The sequence below is a fragment of the Lethenteron reissneri genome, chromosome 1 (assembly GCF_015708825.2).
Source record: "Lethenteron reissneri isolate LAM-NWPU_2019-01 chromosome 1, ASM1570882v1, whole genome shotgun sequence".
NCBI lineage: Eukaryota > Metazoa > Chordata > Hyperoartia > Petromyzontiformes > Petromyzontidae > Lethenteron > Lethenteron reissneri.
The window spans coordinates 6,642,203-6,662,431 of NC_083779.1; the positions used below are offsets into that span (position 1 = coordinate 6,642,203).

Genomic DNA, 20,229 nt, shown 5'->3' on the forward strand with positions numbered 1-20,229 from the left:
ATGCAGTCCATGTAAATGAGGTGATAGAAAAAAACTCAAAAGATTCTCCTGTACATTTTTTGTAATGATTTTACTAACAAACAGAACACTCATTGTGAAATGTATCCAAACTACTTTTGAAGATAATACAAATACTGGAGTTACAGTGAAATGGTAATCAAAGCGCAATTGAAATTACAAGGACTGGCATTTGATTACATGGCAGTAAGTTATGCAGGAAAAATACACAAGTTACGAAAGTCTCAAATCTTCACACTTCATTTCCGTTCGTCTAGTTTTTTCCAGTCGATCCAAAACCTCCGCTGCCTCGTTCCGTGTTTTCCAGTGACTGCAAATATTGACGGCAACAAAACATTGACATTTATGTTAGGCAGTCGTACAACATAGCTTCGTTTATATTTCGTAAAAAATAGTTAACATGTAAAACAAAAATTGGCTTCTTGGATTTCCGGCATCATGTCATGGGACCAAGAATCAAGTCAGATTCTCAAAGAGCAGTTCAACTACCCGTCTTAGAGAACAGCCCACAGAAGTGGATATCGTATATCTCGAAATCAGAATATGTATTTATACTGTAGGAATACGATGAGCTTTCAAGCTCTTTTTTCACACGTCCAGAGCGATGAGATCATTTCAAGTGACTGCAAGTCCACAGAATGGTGGGGGGACTTGTTCTGTCACAGAGTAACGTTTTGCCGCGTGACATTCAAACTGATATTTTTCATATTCAAAGCTGGAATTTAACAAAAAGGTGAAAAATCTGTTTTAATACGAATCTGCACATTCAGTGGCAACTAGGCTGAGGCTATCAACCTGCCACACTTGAGAAACCACTTTAATAACTTTTTATTTTATTTTACCAGGTAAGGCCCACTGAGCCACTTTATAGATCTTTTTCAGAAGCGACCTGGCCACAAACGATAGCTCAACAAAGTGGCTTATCATCAAATGGGAATGTATTGCAGCAAGATACTCTAAAACACACTTGACAGAATTTAAACCAACGGTGCTGGCTCCATGCCCTTGATTTCAGAGCCACCAGACCCACCTCTCATGGAAACGCGATTTAAACAAACGCGGTGCTACAAAATGAACATCAGGCCGTGTAATGTGTCAGCGTGAACTATTCATTTGTTAAGACGCCTGTGCCACACGGCCACCTCAATGTGACCAAGTCAAATCTCACCGTGCACTCTTCCAGTTGGGGATAGAAGATCTTTTCGCAAATCAGCTGTGCAATCCGGTCTCCCCTCTTAACTGCAATGGGACAAAATGAGTGCAAACATGTAGAGAATTGTAAATATTGTGGGTTTAATCTCCAACACTCATGTGCTGAACTAGTAACGAATTATATTCTTGGTTCTGTCGGTAAAGTCATGTAGAAGGGAAATAATAAAAATATAAAACAATAAAAAATGCTCACGACGTTTCGACTGCAACACAATCAATCATCATCAGGTGATGATTGTTTGATATTTTTATTATTTTATTATTTCCCTTCTACGTGACTTTACCGAAGGAACCAAGAATATGAATCCCTGCAGTCACGAAAGATTTAAATCAAAATTTAGTAACGAATTGGTATGTTTTGTTTACGCGACTAATTGGCTGTCGGGTGGTGGCGGGTTTAACGACACATTTATATTTAACTGATTTAACCCAACAACTTATATCATGAGTAGAAGAATGGTTAGAAGCTTCGTAACTGAGCGGGGAGCTTCGTCGGTGAATGCCATGTGAATGAAGATCATCAGTCATGACCTATGCACTGCTGGATGGAGGCCTCCCAAAGCTGATGGACGTCTCTGTCAAGCGATGCAATAACTGATCTCTCTCCAGCTCCATGTTGGAGAAGGTATATTTTGCACTGCGATTTAATTTCACTCCAATGTACCTTGGCTTCATATTTGCATTTTGTTAGTAGCCTACTATACATTTACTCGAATGAGGATATGCATGTTGAATGCAAGCCAAGAGTGAAAGTTAAACTTTACCTGCCCCGCAGGTTTAACTGGTACGGTGCCATTCAAGTGTCACCAGTTGAATGACGGTTTAATATATTCGCTTGCAATTCTAAATGTTCATTTCACTTTCCAGCCCTGTGGCGGGTGAGTTTAGAACTCTAGTTTGTTCCTGAAGCAATCGCATCGCTGCTCACTGAAGAATGTGGATACCTCAAGAGTTGCATTTTGCACAAATTTCCACGCTGTGCTGCAAACCTGGTGACCTAAAAAATATTCCGGGCCACAGCTAACATTGCTGGAAAGTGATGTCTGAACCATTCCTGAGTCCCTCCTCCCACCCTTTTACCAACCCGCAATGGAACATGTGAACTTTCCAGCTGTGGTAGTAAAATAATATTTGAGCGGACAAAAAATACTACAAGTCCGCTCGTTAACGGAGCCTGTTGGCAATGTGCTTACACCCACACGTTCGCGCCTTAACGCGCGTGCATTTGTGCAACGCGACTTTATATTTTTGTTTCAGAGTTTTGAAGTTCTCTGGAAAACACTGGTAGCATTCTGAGACGGACAATATTTCCTGGGCACAGCAATAAGCAGTCCGTCGGCTGTCCGGGAAATGTTGACGAACTGTAATATACGTAGTTAAAAGGTTTACGAGAGCTGTGGCACGGCAAAAGGTATTTACCGAGAAAAGGCTTCTTCCCGAAGTTGAAGAGCACCACACCGACATTTCCTCTGTAGTCTTCGTCTACGACGCCGGCTGAAAGGAATCACACATACAAGCGTTGTACAACCAGACCGGGAGCAACAATGGGAGATATTTTTAAAGTGATCAATTACTCTACTGTTTACTCGACTAATTGTGCACCACATTTCCCATTTTACAAGGGGCACAGATGGCTTGGGGGGGGGGTAGTATAATCCAGCCATTGCTCCGCTGATGAGTTTTATAACACGTTCCTTCGGAGTGGGCAGGTAGGAACTTGGTTGGACAGCGCATTCGTGCACGACAGACAAATAATCCCTGGTGGGCAGTGTGGAACCTGTTGTTCCTCTACCTGTATAAAATATAACTTGACTTTAGGTAGCCAGGCAGACAGCTCCCTTAACTCTCGGCCCCTCCCCTTTGCTTAGGCCCCTCCCCTGACCCCCCCCCCTCCCTTAGGCCCCTCCCCTGACCCCCCCTCCCTTAGGCCCCTCCTCTGACCCCCCCCCACCCCCTCAGGCCCCTCTCCTGACTCCCTCCTCCCTTAGGCACCTCCCCTCTCCGTACCCGGCAGTAGGTCTCCACCAATCAAAGAGCTGTGTGTATTATATATTTATTTATGCACGACAGACAGACAGTCAGACAGACAGACAGCTAAATAATCCCTGGTGGGCAGTGTGGAACATTGTTCCTCCCTGTAAAGGTCTCGCCTGTTACGTGTACCGCTAGACGGGAGGTGACAATTAGGTTTTAGTGTCGTGATCGGCATCACGAGCAGTGCCATGCTGAGTGGGGGGCGGGGGTTCCCGCCTTCGGGGAGACAGGATGTGAGGGTCGCTGCTATTTTTAAAGGGGACGGAACCCAAAATAATCTACCACCTAATCTTCCCGCTCGCGACACCTGACTCAGGGCATCATTTCAGTCAACTCCATCGGAGTCGATGACCCGGGAAAATACTTTGACATCTGGTCCACCACATCCAGGCCCCAACACATTCACAAAGGCCATGTGTACCGCCGACGCGATCGTCCAAATGTAACTGCTCGCAAAAGTTACTCTCTTTTGAAAAACCAAGTAGCATTATCACCCCCCCCGCCCCCTTCTGGTAGAGCAATTCACATTTGCAGGTCCGTGCTGAGTGCACCTGGTGTCATGCCGGGATGGTTTCAAAGACAGCTGCCACCGGGGCGACCACAAATCCTTAAACTTATATGAACGTCTTGGCGGTACATCGGTGCTCGGAATAAAAAAAAAAAAGCAAATTTTTGTCACAATAATTATTGCTTTTAACACGATTCGCAACCCCGGTCAGAAAATCTTGCGGGGTGTGCGTCAAAATCAGTTCTCGTGACGTCCAAGTGGTCAGAAAACGAATGTTACGAGCGGCTGAACGCGAAGCTTCATAGTCTGCTGCTGTATAGCAGCACTCAGCTCGTGTTTCAAAGGTTCCTCGATTCATTTGCGGAATAATTTCTTGACGGACGGTGGCATCAAAAGATTATGACTCGTGGTGTCACGCGCTCGAATGGGAAAGCGGCTGCTGATTCTAAGTGCAATTTCTGATGGAGAGTCTGCGGCTCACTCAAGGGCAACAGTGACATTGTCAGACTGTTTTATGAGCACCTGAGTACCGCCAATACGTCCATATGCATATAGTGTTAAGACAGCTCCTTATTTGCTTATCTTTCCGAAACTTCGTACTCCTATCGTGCTTTGTATTGTCTGTTGCTGTAACGTTCTGACTCACCCCTGCTAGACATCTGTGAAAAAGAGCTTCATAGCTCATCGGATTTCTCCAAGATTATTAAAGGTTCCGATTCCGAACAGCCGCACCTACCTCCGACGTCGATCCCGTGTTTGGCAGCCAGGCCTGATCTCGGCGCTGCCGAAACAAAGCACACCAATAAATCACAAACTTATTTACCAAGTAATGATCGTCATCATCACATGATCGTGACCACACGCTCCTTCATCGTGTATTCAGTTATATTTTTGATCAGGCGAAACCCCAGCTGTGCAGAAACAAAAATTTGTTCTCAATTATTCCGCGGGTTACTACCATTGCAAACAAACAAAAACTCAACACATTCGTTAATAATGCTGTGGCCTTAAAATAAAAAGATTGGTAAATTACTCCTTTTTCAGACGTTTCGGGCAATGACCCTTCTTCAAAGCACATAGAGAGGCCAAAGAGACAGAGTTAATACTAAGGGTTGGAGACTTGCACTTCATAACATGGCAAAAGGGTTAGCACACTGGACGTTCAATCCAGAGGATGGCGGTTCGAAGCCATCTCCCACCATGACAGTTGAAGCAATGATAAACTTTATTAAATCCTCCCCCACTCCTGTCCACCCAGCAATACACACAAATGGGTATACCACAGTCGACCGACGGGTCACGTGAGGTGGGGTTAAATGTGGGTAATCCAACCTCCAGGAGGAACTCTCTTGAGGTCTTTCTAGTGGAGGCCTTTCCACCTGCAGTGGCGAAGGGCAAGCAGTCACATGGCTGCGCCTTTACATTTTTATTATTATAACGAATTTAGTTTAAACGTCACACGCAATTTAATGTTTGTGTGTAAACCGCACAGTGCGCGTCTTGCATGTGGAGAGCTGCTGTGTGCTGGCACTGCTGGAGGTGGCTTTGAAACAAAACTATATTTATTTTACCAGGTAAGGCCCACTGAGCTACTATATAGATCTTTTTTCAGAAGCGACCTGGCCACAAATGATAGCTCAACGAGGTTGCCTATCATCATGTATACATTTATCGCAGTTAAATACTCAAAACGCACGTCGATTCTAAACGTGGAGGGAAAAACCGGACGACCCGGAGAAAGAATCCACGCGACCACAGGAAGAGAGAGACACGCAAACTCAAAATACAGTCGATCATCGGTTATCTGGCAGTGCTAGATTTTCAAAAATGGCGGATAATCACTAATAATCATTATATTCAATGGATTATTTTGCACATTCTTGTATGGCATTTGTTTTTAGGTGTTATATATTTTTGTTAGAGTTTTAAATTAGTGTGAGAATAGGCTTTCCACTTTTTTCTGGCAAAAAAATTAAATAAGTTTACGTGAAATTGGCATAAATAAACAGACAAAAATAAATATCCTACTTTAAAAAGCTCCTATATTTACTGTACCGTACTCACCACTCCAAACTCAAAACTGCATGGCGAGGTATCTACATGCAGTATTTTCATTTTTTAAGTTGTATGTTGTGTATAATGTACTGTATATTATATTTAACACTGACATCAATCATAGCTACTTTGTCACGCTATATAGTGAGAGGGCCAGGAGGTATGCAGTCAACAATGCTTGACTCACAGAGGAGGACGCCCCTGCCATGCATAGTCCCATGGGATGTTGGCTATCAACAACAAGGCAACTCCTATGACTAATTGGGAATGGGACGCAAGCGTAGGATTGATCACCCTGTCGCTGGCCGCCTTTGGGGAGGGTGTATAGTATGAAAGGCCGAAACACCCTAGGACCCAAAGGTTCACTACTGACGATGCGCTCCCCAAATTTCACCAGGCTCACTGTTCATGAACTCTTGGAAGTGCTTGCACAAAGGATAGTAACATCTCATCCTGTGTTCTTTGGAATGTGCCGATCGCCGGACTGGTTACAGCCTTTCGAGCGGTTTTGTCGGTTTCGCCGGATCGGCGCGGTACCGCCGGCTAATGTTGGAAGCAGCCGGATAATCGATGATCGACTGCATACAGGCGCCAGGGTCGGCTTACCGATGCGTCCGTAGCAGCCCTCCGGCAGTGCGATCTGAATGTCGGTCTGCACCACCAGTCTGTCCATGGGCGGGATCTCGTAGTCGTATGCACTGCACACAGCAAGAAAAACAGAAATGTTTATTGACATTCCTCCTCGAAAACTGGTGTAACGATCAATCGCATCAGAACATCGACACCGAGCCGATGCGAAACATCTCCTTCATGATTTTAGATTTGAAGCTTTCGTGACTGCAAGGATTCATAATCTTGGGTTTTTTCGGTAAAGTCACGTAGGTAAAACATCAAAATTAATAAAAATAAAATAAAGATCACGACGTTTTGAGTGTTGCCTCCGAAACGTCGTTATCTTTATTTTATTTTTATTAATTTTGATGTTTTACCTACGTGACTTTACCGAAAAAACCTAAGATGATCTCCTTCATGAATGGAAAATTGAAATAGGAGCCCACAGCAACGCGATTCTGACCATGAAACCCAAACCATGGTTCCATAGACTAAAGGCAGAGAGACTTGGCGATATAGAGACGCATCGAGGTGCACTAAAGACAAGCAACGGTAGTGCGAAATTGTGGCCGTGAAACACAAACTATGGACCGCATATCTTGATTTGAAGCTTTCGTGACTGCAGGAATCGATACTCTTTGGTTCTTTCGGTAAAGTCACGTAGGTAGAAAATAAATGACGACGTTTCGGGCGCAACACAAGCGTCCGTCATCAGGTGGGAAAGCATGGTCTGCTGCGGAGGCAGGTGTGAAAACCACAGCAATTGATCGTGTTGCAATCGAAACGTCGTGAGAATTGTATTGTTTAATGTTTATTACTTCCCTTCTACGTGACTTTACCGAAAGAACCAAGAATATTGTAAGTAAGTTAATTTATTAAATGAGGGCGCTTACATTTTCCCGCCAATAATCCAAGCCACTAATGAAGGTGTAGCAGATAAAATAGTTGCATACGTTAGTGCTACGTTTATACAAATAACTCAACATAATACAATACAAACATTTACACCGTATTGTAATAAAGCAATGAAGTAGGGCCATTGCACGAAACGTCGACGATTATATATTTTGTATTAATGCAGTGTTATTAACACAAACGTGTTGAGTTTCTGTTAACTGTGCTTGTTACACCACTGTCAACGCAGACTCGCCAAATAACGTGGAGCGTAATGATATTATATATTTTACTTTTATTAATTTACATTTTTTACCTACGTGACTTTACCGAAAAAACCTAAGAATATGAATCCTTGCAGTCACGAAAGCTTCAAATCTAGAATTATATTTAATTTGACGTTTTTAAAATAAATATAAATTACTGGGTGACCGTCCAGCGGGGAGACGGAGCGGATGGGATCGTTAGCGGAGAGCTTCATCCAGCAGTGGATAGCGCGTGTCTGACGATGTTGACGACAGAGATAAAGACGAACATGATGATGATGATGATATACGAGAATAAAAAGAGAAAGTTTAACCTGTGGAGATCGAATCCTGCGGCCTTGTCGGATGCCTTGTAGGGCGCCACGGCGTTGGCGCTCAGCTTAGCGAAGCGTAGGAGAGCTCGGTCTGTGACGGGCATTTCTACCGATTTAGTCGACAAAAAAATCCCGAAAATGAGTCAAAAATTGTTGTTTTAACGTCCTCGCGACTATTCACTAAAAGCGTTCAAATCAATGCGATTATCGGGACCGTTCGCTGAGTAAAACTTGAAGGGGGGGAATATTGGCGGGAAATTTTTTGACGATTCTTATATATTCTTGGAATCGATTCCAGAATCGAGGCTTTCGTGGGTTCACTTGCAGTGCAGTGCGAATCGATTCCATTTGTGTAACGATTATTGAATCGATTCCGATTAATTTGAATTCTATACTGAAACGTAACGTGTCACAGGATGACACGACAATGCTCTACGGGTGAAGTAATCGTGTAGAATGTACACGTTTGTTAATCAAATAATAAAGCGAATCCCCTGAAGAAAACTCGTTATAATATCAAGAGCAGCAGCCGCTGTTCGCCACTAAGTGATGATGATAATAATAATTACATTTACATAGCGGCTTTTCATCAAGGCTTTACAGAACACAGCAGCATGAAACACTTTCGGTAAAGTCACGTAGGTAGAAGATAAAATAAATTGAATTATTTATTTTAATAAAATAAATTGAATGATTTATTTTAAAAAAAATGCATTTAATTATTTATTTTAATAAAATGAATTGAATTATTATTTTAATAAAATAAATTGAATGAGTTATTTTATTTTATACCTACAGCAGCATCAAACACTTTCGGTAAAGTCACGTAGGTAGAAGATAAAAGAAATTGAATGATTTATTTTAATAAAATGAATTGAATTATTTATTTTAATAAAATAAATTGAATGATTTATTTTAATAAAATGAATTGAATTATTTATTTTAATAAAATAAATTGAATTATTTATTTTAATAAAATAATTGAATGATTTATTTTATTAAAATAAATTGAATTATTTATTTTAATAAAATAAATCGAATGATTTATTTAATAAAAACACATAATTATTTATTTAAATGAAATGAATTGAATGATTTATTTTAATAATAAAATAAATCTAATTATTTATTTTATTTGATACCTACGTGACTTTACCGAAAGAACCAAAGAGTATAAATAATTATATGATAAGGGACCGTCCATAAATGACGTTACGCACCTCAAAATGCACAACTTTAAATAAATATAGACAACACGTTCTACTTCATTAAATAGACTTTTGAAAAAATGTTTTCTCCTACAACATCAGAGTGCAGCGCCACATTAAATACGCACTACAATGACAATGGTTTAAAGCGATTTGAAGCATGTTTCATTTTTTTTGGGGGGGGGGGCAGAGCTTTGTGACGTCATATGAGGGGGGGTCTGACTTTTTGTGACGCCGTGTGACAAGGGGGGGGGGGGGGGTTAAAAAAATCGTCCAACATCGCGTGACGTCATTTATGGATGGCCCCTTTAACAGACTGTTGGGCGCAATAGCAGCACCAGTGTTGGCACACGAGGGGGTGGGTGGCCAGCAACCACGCCCGGCCGCCTTTGTCTCTCTCGTGACGATGTTTACGCACCGCACCCAGGTACTAATTTGAGGCTGAGTCGACCTAGGAGGGTGGGAGGGCCCAGGTAACCGGTTCAAATAATCGTCACTTGGTGTTGGCCGTGAGCGGGAATCGAACCCGGGTAGCCAGGTTCGCAAACCTGTCAACCCCTTATCAGTGCCCTACCTTATTACAGACAAATTCAGATCTTATTGGTCACTCCGTGTCCTTACAAATCTCAACGTTCATCCTACAAAGTCCCATCACAAGTGAGAAACACAAACAAATAGACAATCACCACCACTACACTCACCACCACTACACTCACTACCACTACACTCACCACTAGTAGCACATTCACCACTACTACCCTCACCACCACTACACTCACCACCACTACACTCCCCACTTGTACACTCACCACCACTGCACTCACCATTAGTACACTCACCACCATTGCACTCACCACCACTGCACTCACCCACTAGTACACTCACCACTAGTACACTCACCACTAGTACACTCCCCACCACTGCACTCACCACCACTACACTCACCAACACTACACTCACTACCACTACACTCACCACTAGTACATTCACCACCACTGCACTCACCACCACTACACTCACCACCACTACACTCACTACTTGTACACTCACCACCACTGCACTCACTACCACTACCCTCACCACCGCTACACTCACCACTACATACCTGTCAACCCCTTATCAGTGCCCTACCTTATTACAGACAAATTCAGATTTTATTGGTCACTCCGTGTCCTTACAAATCTCAACGTTCATCCTACAAAGTCCCATCACAAGTGAGAAACACAAACAAATAGACAATCACCACCACTGCACTCACCACCACTACACTCACCACCACTACACTCACCACTTGTACACTCATCACCACTGCACTCACCACCACTACACTCATTACTAGTACACTCCCCACCACTGCACTCACCACCACTACACTCACCAACACTACACTCACTACCACTACACTCACCACTAGTACATTCACCACCACTACACTCACCAACACTACACTCACTACCACTACACTCACCACTAGTACATTCACCACCACTACACTCACCACCACTACCCTCATCACCACTACACTCACTACTAGTACATTCACCACTACTTCACTCACCACCACTACCCTCATCACCACTACACTCACCACTACATACCTGTCAACCCCTTATCAGTGCCCTACCTTATTACAGACAAATTCAGACCGTTAAATCCTTCAAAGTCCCATCACAAGGGAGAAACACAAACAAATAGACCCCAAAAAACGTATTTTTGTTGCCCTATTGAAACGGCTGTATCGAAAAATTCGATTTCCCTGTACAAGAATACCGGTAAAACCGTATGGGTTGCCTTTGTCTCCCTCGTGGCGATGTTTAAACATAGCACCGAGTACTAATTTGAGGCTGAGTCGACTTAGGGGATACCTAGGACCGTTGCAGACAATCGTCACTGGTGGTGTCGACCGTGAGCGGTGAATCAAACTCGATTGGGGCATGGTTTCAGTCATCGCTCCTCGCATATTCACGCAGAAAAGACTCCCCCCGGGGTTGGGAATTGAACTCAGGTGACCAACCTTTGCTGCGTGAGTCACAACGCTCCCCACTGACCCTTTGCCAACGCGCGCTGGTGAAGTGTGGCCACACGACCTCCTAGCGTAAGGGATGCGGGGGAACGCGTGCAAGGTGGCAGTCTTGAGTGTTACCACTAGATGGAGGTCAAGTTCCATCTTAATCGGTAAGGGGCCGTCCTAAAATGACGTCATGCACCTTAGGGGCGGGGTCAGATTGTGATGTGTCATGAGCGGGGCGGGGGGGTTTAAGAAATGTGACATCACATCAAAATGCGCAACTTTAAACACATTCCTGCGGAGGGAGCTGGTAGGAACGTTGGGTTGCTCGGTCAATGGCCTGCAGGGTCAACGGCGGCGTGGTGTATTCCGCAAATATGGCCAACTGTGAGGGCGGGCACAAGCCGGCGTGAGTAGGTTAAACGTTGAGTTTTATAAGGGCACCACGGGGTGACCAGCCCCTTCCCACCCAGCCCCACCCTCCACCCAGCCCCTCCCCACCCTCCCCACCCAGCCCCTTCCCACCCTCCCCCTCCCCACCCAGCCCCTCCCTCCCCACCAGCCCCTCCCTGTACGACGGACGGACACAATAATCCCCTGTGGGCTGGTGTTACCAGGAGGTTCCTACCAGCATAAATGTTTTCTCCTACAACATCAGAGTGCAGCGTCACATTAAATACGCACTACAATGACAATAGTTTAAAGATATTTGAAGCATGTTTTATTTTTGAGGGGGGGGGGGGGGTCAGAGCTTTGTGACGTCATATTTGAGGGGGGGTTCTGACTTTTTGTGACGCCGTGTGACGAGGGGGGGGGGTCAAAAATCGTCCAAAATCGCGTGACGTCATTATGGACGGCCCCTAAACTTAAAAGACACATTTAAAAAAGAAAACAGGTAAGGATCACTGAGCATGTGGCTGATTTTCAGAAGCGACCTGGTTCTTTCGCAAATGATAGCTCTGCGAAATGTTGCTTATCCACCACGTGGACATTGATAGCGGCAGCCTGAACGCGTGATGTTGATTTTAAATGCGGAGGGGGGGGGGGGGGAAACCCGGAGGACCCAGAGAGAAAAAAAAACCACGCGACCACGGGGGGAGAGAAAAATGCAAACTCCAAACGAAGGCAGGCGGCCAGGGTCGGGTGCGAACCCACGACCTCCTGTACACCAGGCGAGGTAGTTAACATCTCCTAGCTACCGTGGAACCTTCATTGCTGTATGTACTCTCAAGTCGATTGTATTGTCTTTCAAAACGATATATGTTGGTGAAAAAAAAATTGAAATAACTATATTCAATCACGACGTTTCGGAAGCAACACAAGCTTCCGTCATCAGGTGGGACAACCACAGCAAAAATGAAAAAAAAATTGTTAAAATTAAGTTTTTTTTGTTACATTTTTTTTAAAAATAAAATATTAACATTTTTTTTAATTTTAAATAGCTTGTGTTGCTTCCGAAACGTCGTGATTTAATTTTGTTATTTATATTCTATTCTTTATATTAATTCTTATTTTTTTTTATTTCACCAACGTGACTTTACAGAAGAACCAAAGAGTATGGATCCTTGCAGTCACTAAAACTTCAAATCTAGAACGATGTATGTTGCACCCATATATTTTCAAACATGTGTTCAATGTATTACAAATGTATTATCACGTGACACGGTTGTTTTTGCTCTGATTTCAATTTTCTTCATTGCTGTACTTTATTCTAGTTAAATGTGTTTGCCTCTGTAATTTGTTGATATCTGCTCACAATTACAAAATGAGATGATGGTGTATCCTGGTCTCTTCCCTATCCTGGATTAAAACACATTCCTGCTGCGGAGGGAGCTGGTAGGAACGTGGGGTTGCTCGGTCAATGGCCAGGGTTCACGGCGGCGTGGTGTATTCCGCAAATATGCCCGACTGTGAGGGCGGGCACAAGACGGCGTGAGTAGGTTAAACGTTGAGTTTTAATAAGGGCACCACGGGGTGACCCAGCCCTCCCCACCCAGCCCCACCCCTCCCTCCCACCCCCCCACCCAGCCCCACCCTCCCCACCCAGCCCCTCCCCACCCAGCCCCTCCCCACCCTCCCCTCCCCTCCCCACCCAGACACACCCAGCCCCTCCCCACCCAGCCCCACCCTCCCCACCCAGCCCCTCCCTGCGCGACGGACACAATAATCCCCTGTGGGCTGGTGTAACCAGGAGGTTCCTACCAGTAAAAGCTTGGCTGGATGGTATGTACAGTATGTCGAATTTCTTTCGCACCGTATACAGTCAACCGTGCTGATCAGAGGTGCAGGGGAAAGACAACAAACGAAACACCAAAAAAGATTCTAAAGAAGTTAGTTATAAATCTAGATTTAAACGTGCGTACATAGCTCCCCCTGGCGTCCTTAATATCGGAAGGAAGAGCGTTCCAGACGGCCGCATCTGAAAGCGCGCGATGCGGTGACCACCGCCTTTGTTCGATGGGCTCATCTGTGGCAAGCGTATCGTGTGACTCTCCTAGGTCGACTCCGGATTAAATTAGCACTTGGTGTGGTGTGTAAATGTTGGCATTGGCGAGACATGTGCGACTGGGTGTGGTTCTGATCACGCCACTTAAAACAATTTTTTTATTTTAACAGGTAAGAACCACCGAGCTCCATAGGGGTCGTCCATAAATGACGTCACGCACCTATGGAGGGGGGGGGGTCAGACATTTGTGACGATGTGTGACGAGGGGGGGGGGGGGAGGTTGAGAAATGTGACGTCACATCAAAATGCGCAACTCTAAATATAGAATTGTTAAAACAACATTAATTGTTATAACAACACTCCTACAAGGGTGCAGCGCCACATTAAATACGCACTACGATGACGATAGTTTAAAGCGATTTGAAAGCATGTTTTATTTTCAAAATTGAAATATGGTTTTGGGGGGGGGAGGGCAGAGCTTTGTGACGTTATATTTGAGGGGGGGGGGGGGGTCTGACTTTTTGTGACGCCGTGTGATGAGGGGGAGGTCAAAATCGTCCAAAATCGCGTAACGTCATTTATGGACGGAGGGAGGAAGCCGGAGAAAAATCCACGCGACCACGGGGAAGAGAGATACGCAAAAAAAAATATACAACAGACGTCAAGGGTCGGGATCGAACCGACGACCTCCTGCGTACCAGGCGAGGTAGTTAACATCTCCTCGCTCAACCCAAATTGTTGAACCTGAGCTTCTCCGGATCACAAGTCCAATGCGGCTGCTGCCGATTACCATCGCACCGGCTGCAAAGGCAGCAGCAACAACAGCTGCCTTCGTTGCACGGTTTGAACACGAAAACGAATTCAGTTCATTGCGTATGTGCGGCAATCGGTAAACCGGTTTTAACCGGTTTTTTTTCACCCACCTTATTGTTACCGGCCATGCAGGAAAAACGATTGTTCACGAACCCAATCAAACACACACACACACACATGCTGAACATGCACGCGTGTAAACAAATATATATACACACACACACACGCGCGCGTATATATATACAACAAATACAATATCCCCCGTATAGCCTTAACAGATTGTTGGCGCAAGTGCTGTTAGCGAGCACCTATGAAGGCTGGCACGGCACACGAGGTGGGGGAGGGGAGGGGGGTGAGGACAACTCCTCGCCCGGACGCCTTTGTCTCCCCAGTGCTGATGTGAGCACACCGCACTAGGTACTGAGGGCTGGATCGACCTATATAGGAGATCTTCAGAACCGGTTCAGATGGTAGTCACAGCTGTCCGTGGCCGTGAGCGGGAATCGAACTCGGTGGCCGGGTTCGTAGCGCAGCGCGCTAACCAATACACTACCGCTCCCAACACAGTACACACACATTTATGTTGAACTTTTTTCGCACCGTACGGTAGACAATCGAGCTTATCGGAGGTGCGGGGGAAGGACCACAAACTAAACACAAAAATCAGTTCTAAAGAAATTCGTTTTCATCAATAATATATAAACACACGCGCATGTATATACATCAACACACACATATAGGTATACATAGATACATTGACACAAAGTTATATAGAACCAAGTCAACACACTAACATAGATCCTCCGTATAGCCTTAACAGACTGTAGGGGCAAGTGCTGTAGCGAGCACCTATGAAGGCCGCAACGGTACACGAGGGGGTGGGTGGCCAGCACCACGCCCGCCGCCTTTGTCTCCCCAGTGGCGATGTTTACACACCACACCAGGTAATAATTTAAGGCTGAGTCGACCTATGGGAGGCCTAGAACCGGTTCAGATAATCGTCACTGGTGTTGGCCGCGAGCGGGAATCGAACCCGGGTCGTTGGGTTCATAGCGCAGCGCGCTAACCGCTACACAACCGCTCCCCAAAAACACACGAACACACACATCGACACACGCACGCGCACACATATATACACGCGTAAATACACACACACATAAACATGAATATAATATACACATGAATACACGTAGATATATGTACACATATGGTAATAACGGTGGTGCAGTGGTTAGCGCGCTACGCTATACGCCCACCTCCTAATTGAGTTTGATTCGCTGACGCGGCCACCATCAGTGGCGAGTGATACCTGAAACAGGTCCACGGAATCACCAGCGTGGTGAAGTATGGTCAAACAAACCCCACGTGTTTCGACGCGGCGCGGGGGAGGCATCCATCCAGCAGTGAATTGACCATGGCTGATGATTGACTTCATTCTGATAGGTAGGAGAATGGATAACGTTTTAAAATAATAATTACGTTGATTATGGCTGTGGTCTACACAACGCGAGTGGACGAAAGAGGGACACGTTGGATTAGAGAGACTTCGGCCTTCAGAGACGAGTTTACATAATCGCCAGCGAAACGTCACGGTATTTTGAATTATAAATGTTGTGGGTTTACTCTTCAGCACACTAGTAACTAACTGGCACTTTTTGTTTACGTGAAAACCCTTACTAGTGGTGCTGCGTCCATTGTGGCGGGTTTAACAACACATGTACGCAATCTAACCCCCCTCCCCTAAAAAAAACCTTTATTACTGAAATAATGTGTTGCGGTTGTAAAATGTGGGCTAAATTATATCATGTTCTTTTGGGTCTTTCGGTAAAGTCACGTAGAATGGAAATAATAAAATAATAAAAATAAAACATAATTAAATATTATATTATTTTTATAATAAAACATAATAAAATATTATATTATTTTATTATGTTTTATTTGTATTATTTTATTATTTCCCTTCCACGTGACTTTACCGAAAGAACCAAGAAGATGAATTCCCTGCAGTCACGAAAGCTTAAATCTAAATTATATCATGTTCTTTGGATCTTTCGGTAAAGTCACGTAGATAGGTACCAAAAAAATCACAAAAACTACGACGTTTCGATCGCAACACAAGCGGCCGTCATCAGGAAATGTTATTTTTTCTTTGAACCCTTTGAACCTATCTACGTGACTTTACCGCGAAAGCTTGAAGTCAAGATTTAAATTATATCATGTTATGCTCTCTTGCATATACAGGTAATTTGAACCACTGTATCGTGTATACGTTTGTATCAATTACGATTTTGCACATCGCAAATTGTAACGATGTAATGTGTCACGTGAACACGTGCAGGGAGCGCTTCGTGGCGATGCTATTGCGAGAGCCGTTATACTGTATACATTTAATAATACACTTTGATTGATTGATCGATCGATCGAGAGCCACACAGTGCTTGCCAAAACGAACCACAATACCTCGCCAATTTCATCAAGGAGCATAAACCATCACGTGAACTCCGGTCATCCCCGCGCCAGCAGCAGCAACAGCAGCGGCTTTTGGCTAACAATAGCTATCGAGCTATATATAGATAGCCACTATATATAGTTCGATAGGTATCGAACAAAGTCGGTGGTAACCGCATCGCGCGGCGCTTTCAAACGCGCTTCTGCGCCCGTCTGGAACGCTCTTCCTGTCGACATGAGGAAGCCACTTGGAGCTGTGGCACTTTTAAATCATCATCTATATTGACGAACTCATTTCTTTAGAGCAGATTTTTGCGCGTTAGTGTTGGTGTCCTTCTCCCGCACCTCCGATTAGCGCGGATGGACTATGTACGGTGCGAAAGACTTTCAACACACGCACTACACATCCGTGGGCTCGGCGAGAAGGGGAGATTGAATCGCGTTCACTCCTAAGAACTGGATGCGGCTTTGTGGTATTGCGAGAGGTGGAGTCGGGGGGATGATGGGTGGGGGTAGGCCTTCATCCAGCAGTGAATAGACCTGACGATTGTGGTGGTGGTGGTGGTGGTGATGATGGCGCTCTCCTCGCGTAACCGTGCATTGGTCGAGCATTTTTTTCCGCCCCAGTGAATGTCGGAAGGGGGTATGATGATGATGATGATGATGCAATGGCGGCGGGTCGAGACTAATCAAGGAAGTGGCAGGCGAAAGAAGGAAAGATCATCGTTACAGAGGACGTCCGGTGCAGGAGATGGAGCGATGAAATCAGCTCGTGTGACTCTTTGCAAGATTGTGGGATCAAGGGACTGGGGGGGGGGGGGGGGGGGTGGGGGGGGGGGGGGGGGGGGGGGGGGGGGGGGGGGAGGTCATTTAGCAGAGGATAGATTGTGTCCATTGTTGCTGCTGCTGCTGCTGATGATGGTGACTGATGATGCTGATGATGATATGATGATAGCTGATGATGACTGATGATGCTGATGATGGTGACTGATGATGAGCTGATGAGTGGTGACTGATGATGATGCTGATGATGGTGACTGATGATTGATGATGATGGTGACTGATGATGATGCTGATGATGCTGATTATGATGATGATGCTGATGATGGTGACTGATGATTGCTGATTAGATGACTGATGATGATGCTGATGGTGACTGATGATGATGCTGATGATGGTGGCTGATGATGATGACTGATGATGATGATGCTGATGATGATGGTGATCGCTGGGGATGATGGTGATGCTGGTGATGATGATGATGGTGATGCTGGTGATGAGGTTGATGATGGTGATGTTGGTGATGATGGTAGTGATGATTATGGTGATGCTGGTGATGCTGGTGATGATGGTGATGATGGTGATGCTGGTGATGCTGGTGATGTTGATGATGATGTTGGTGATGCTGGTGATGTTGATGATGATGGTGATGATGGTGATGCTGGTGATGATGGTGATGATGGTGATGCTGGTGATGCTGGTGATGATGGTGATGCTGGTGATGTTGATGCTGGTGTGATGGTGGTGGTGGTGATGATGGTGATGATGGTGATGCTGGTGATGATGGTGATGATGGTGGTGGTGGTGATGATGGTGATGATGGTGATGCTGGTGATGATGGTGATGCTGGTGATGCTGGTGATGATGGTGATGCTGGTGATGGTGATGCTGGTGATGATGGTGATGATGGTGATGCTGGTGATGATGGTGATGCTGGTGATGATGGTGATGATGGTGATGCTGGTGATGATGGTGATGATGGTGATGCTGGTGATGATGGTGATGATGGTGATGATGGTGATGATGGTGGTGGTGGTGATGATGGTGATGATGGTGATGCTGGTGATGCTGGTGATGATGGTGATGATGGTGATGATGGTGATGCTGGTGATGATGGTGATGATGGTGATGCTGGTGATGATGGTGATGATGGTGATGCTGGTGATGATGGTGATGCTGGTGATGCTGGTGATGATGGTGATGCTGGTGATGATGGTGATGATGGTGATGATGGTGATGCTGGTGATGCTGGTGATGCTAGTGATGATGGTGATGCTGGTGATGCTGGTGATGCTGGTGATGATGGTGATGATGGTGATGCTGGTGATGATGGTGATGATGGTGATGCTGGTGGATGGTGATGCTGGTGATGCTGGTGATGATGGTGATGCTGGTGATGATGGTGATGATGGTGATGCTGGTGATGATGGTGATGCTGGTGATGCTGGTGATGATGGTGATGCTGGTGATGCTGGTGATGCTGGTGATGATGGTGATGATGGTGATGCTGGTGGTGATGGTGATGATGGTGATGATGGTGATGCTGGTGATGCTGGTGATGCTGGTGATGATGGTGATGCTGGTGATGATGGTGATGTTGATGATAATGTTGGTGATGCTGGTGATGTTGATGCTGTTGGTGACGCTGGTGATGATGGTGATGATGGTGATGATGGTGATGTTGGTGATGCTGATGATGATGTTGATCCATATATTTTTCAGGTTAGGCGAACGTTAACCCCCTCCAACACCCGACGAGATGGTTTCGTTTGCACAGATGTGATGAATTGCATATACGCCTCAATGTATTGATACAATTTATGACCGAAACGCCTCAATCCTCCTCTTCCACCTCCTCTTCCACCTCCTCTTCCACCTCCTCTTCCACCTCATCCTGCCACTCATCCACCTCCTGCCCCTCCTCCACCCCCTGCCTCTCCCCCACCTCCTCTTCCACCTCCTCCACCTCCTCCTCCACCTCCCCCCTTCCTCCTGTTCCACCTCCTCCCACTCATCCTCCATCTCCCCTCGCTGGTGATCACCTAAGACTTCTCAGCATCAACGTTCGTACGACGTTTCGCCCGACCTCCTGTGTAAGTGTCAATCTGGCGACAAACTTGAAAAGTCTTTGTGCCCCGGACGCGTATTTTGTAAAAAATATAATTGTCGGGTGGTGGAGGGGTTAACGACACGAATTCTGCCATTCATCTACCACCGCGTGGCCAAACTGATAAATAAAAACACAAATGAGGACTCACTGCATTGATCGTGATGTTGATTATAATCATTGATATTGTCGTTGCGATGTTTGTGATGATGGTGTAAGTACGTCCGTCGACTTTCTTTCGCACCGTACGTAGCTAACCATGCTAATCGGAGGTGCGCTGAAACGACTCCAAGCTAAGCACACGAAAAATTGTGGTCCCAGTTCAATGGTTAACGAGCTGCGTGACGAACCTGGCGACCCGAGTTCGATCACCACTCACGGCCAACACCGGTGACGATTATCTGAATCGGTACTGGGCCTCCCCTAGGTCAACTCGGCCTCAAATGAGTACCTGCTGCGATGTGTACAATCATCGCCACTAGGGAGACAAAGGCGGCCGGGCGTGA

At 45.3% G+C, this 20,229-nt stretch overlaps 1 protein-coding gene across 1 annotated transcript; it reads right to left on the bottom strand.

The window, feature by feature from the left end:
* Positions 1 to 51: 51 nt before the first annotated feature.
* On the bottom strand, positions 52 to 8,170 carry LOC133359072 (deoxyuridine 5'-triphosphate nucleotidohydrolase, mitochondrial-like). Its single transcript, XM_061577489.1, has 6 exons — positions 7,914 to 8,170; positions 6,434 to 6,525; positions 4,509 to 4,553; positions 2,650 to 2,724; positions 1,187 to 1,257; positions 52 to 328 (listed from the first exon to the last, which is right to left on the bottom strand). Exons 1-6 carry the CDS (start codon positions 8,015 to 8,017, stop codon positions 272 to 274), a joined length of 444 nt encoding a protein of 147 aa, XP_061433473.1. The 5' UTR covers positions 8,018 to 8,170; the 3' UTR covers positions 52 to 271.
* Between the last annotated feature and the right edge of the window lie 12,059 nt (positions 8,171 to 20,229).

Excerpts from the sequence above, each read along its gene's own strand:
- LOC133359072 (XM_061577489.1), bottom strand. The coding sequence starts at position 8,017 with ATGCCCGTCACAGACCGAGCTCTCCTACGCTTCGCTAAGCTGAGCGCC. Across the intron at positions 6,526-7,913 it reads GCAGGATTCGATCTCCACAG|TGCATACGACTACGAGATCC; the intron begins GTTAAACTTTCT and ends TGCTGTGTGCAG. Across the intron at positions 329-1,186 it reads CCCAACTGGAAGAGTGCACG|TCACTGGAAAACACGGAACG; the intron begins GTGAGATTTGAC and ends CAATATTTGCAG.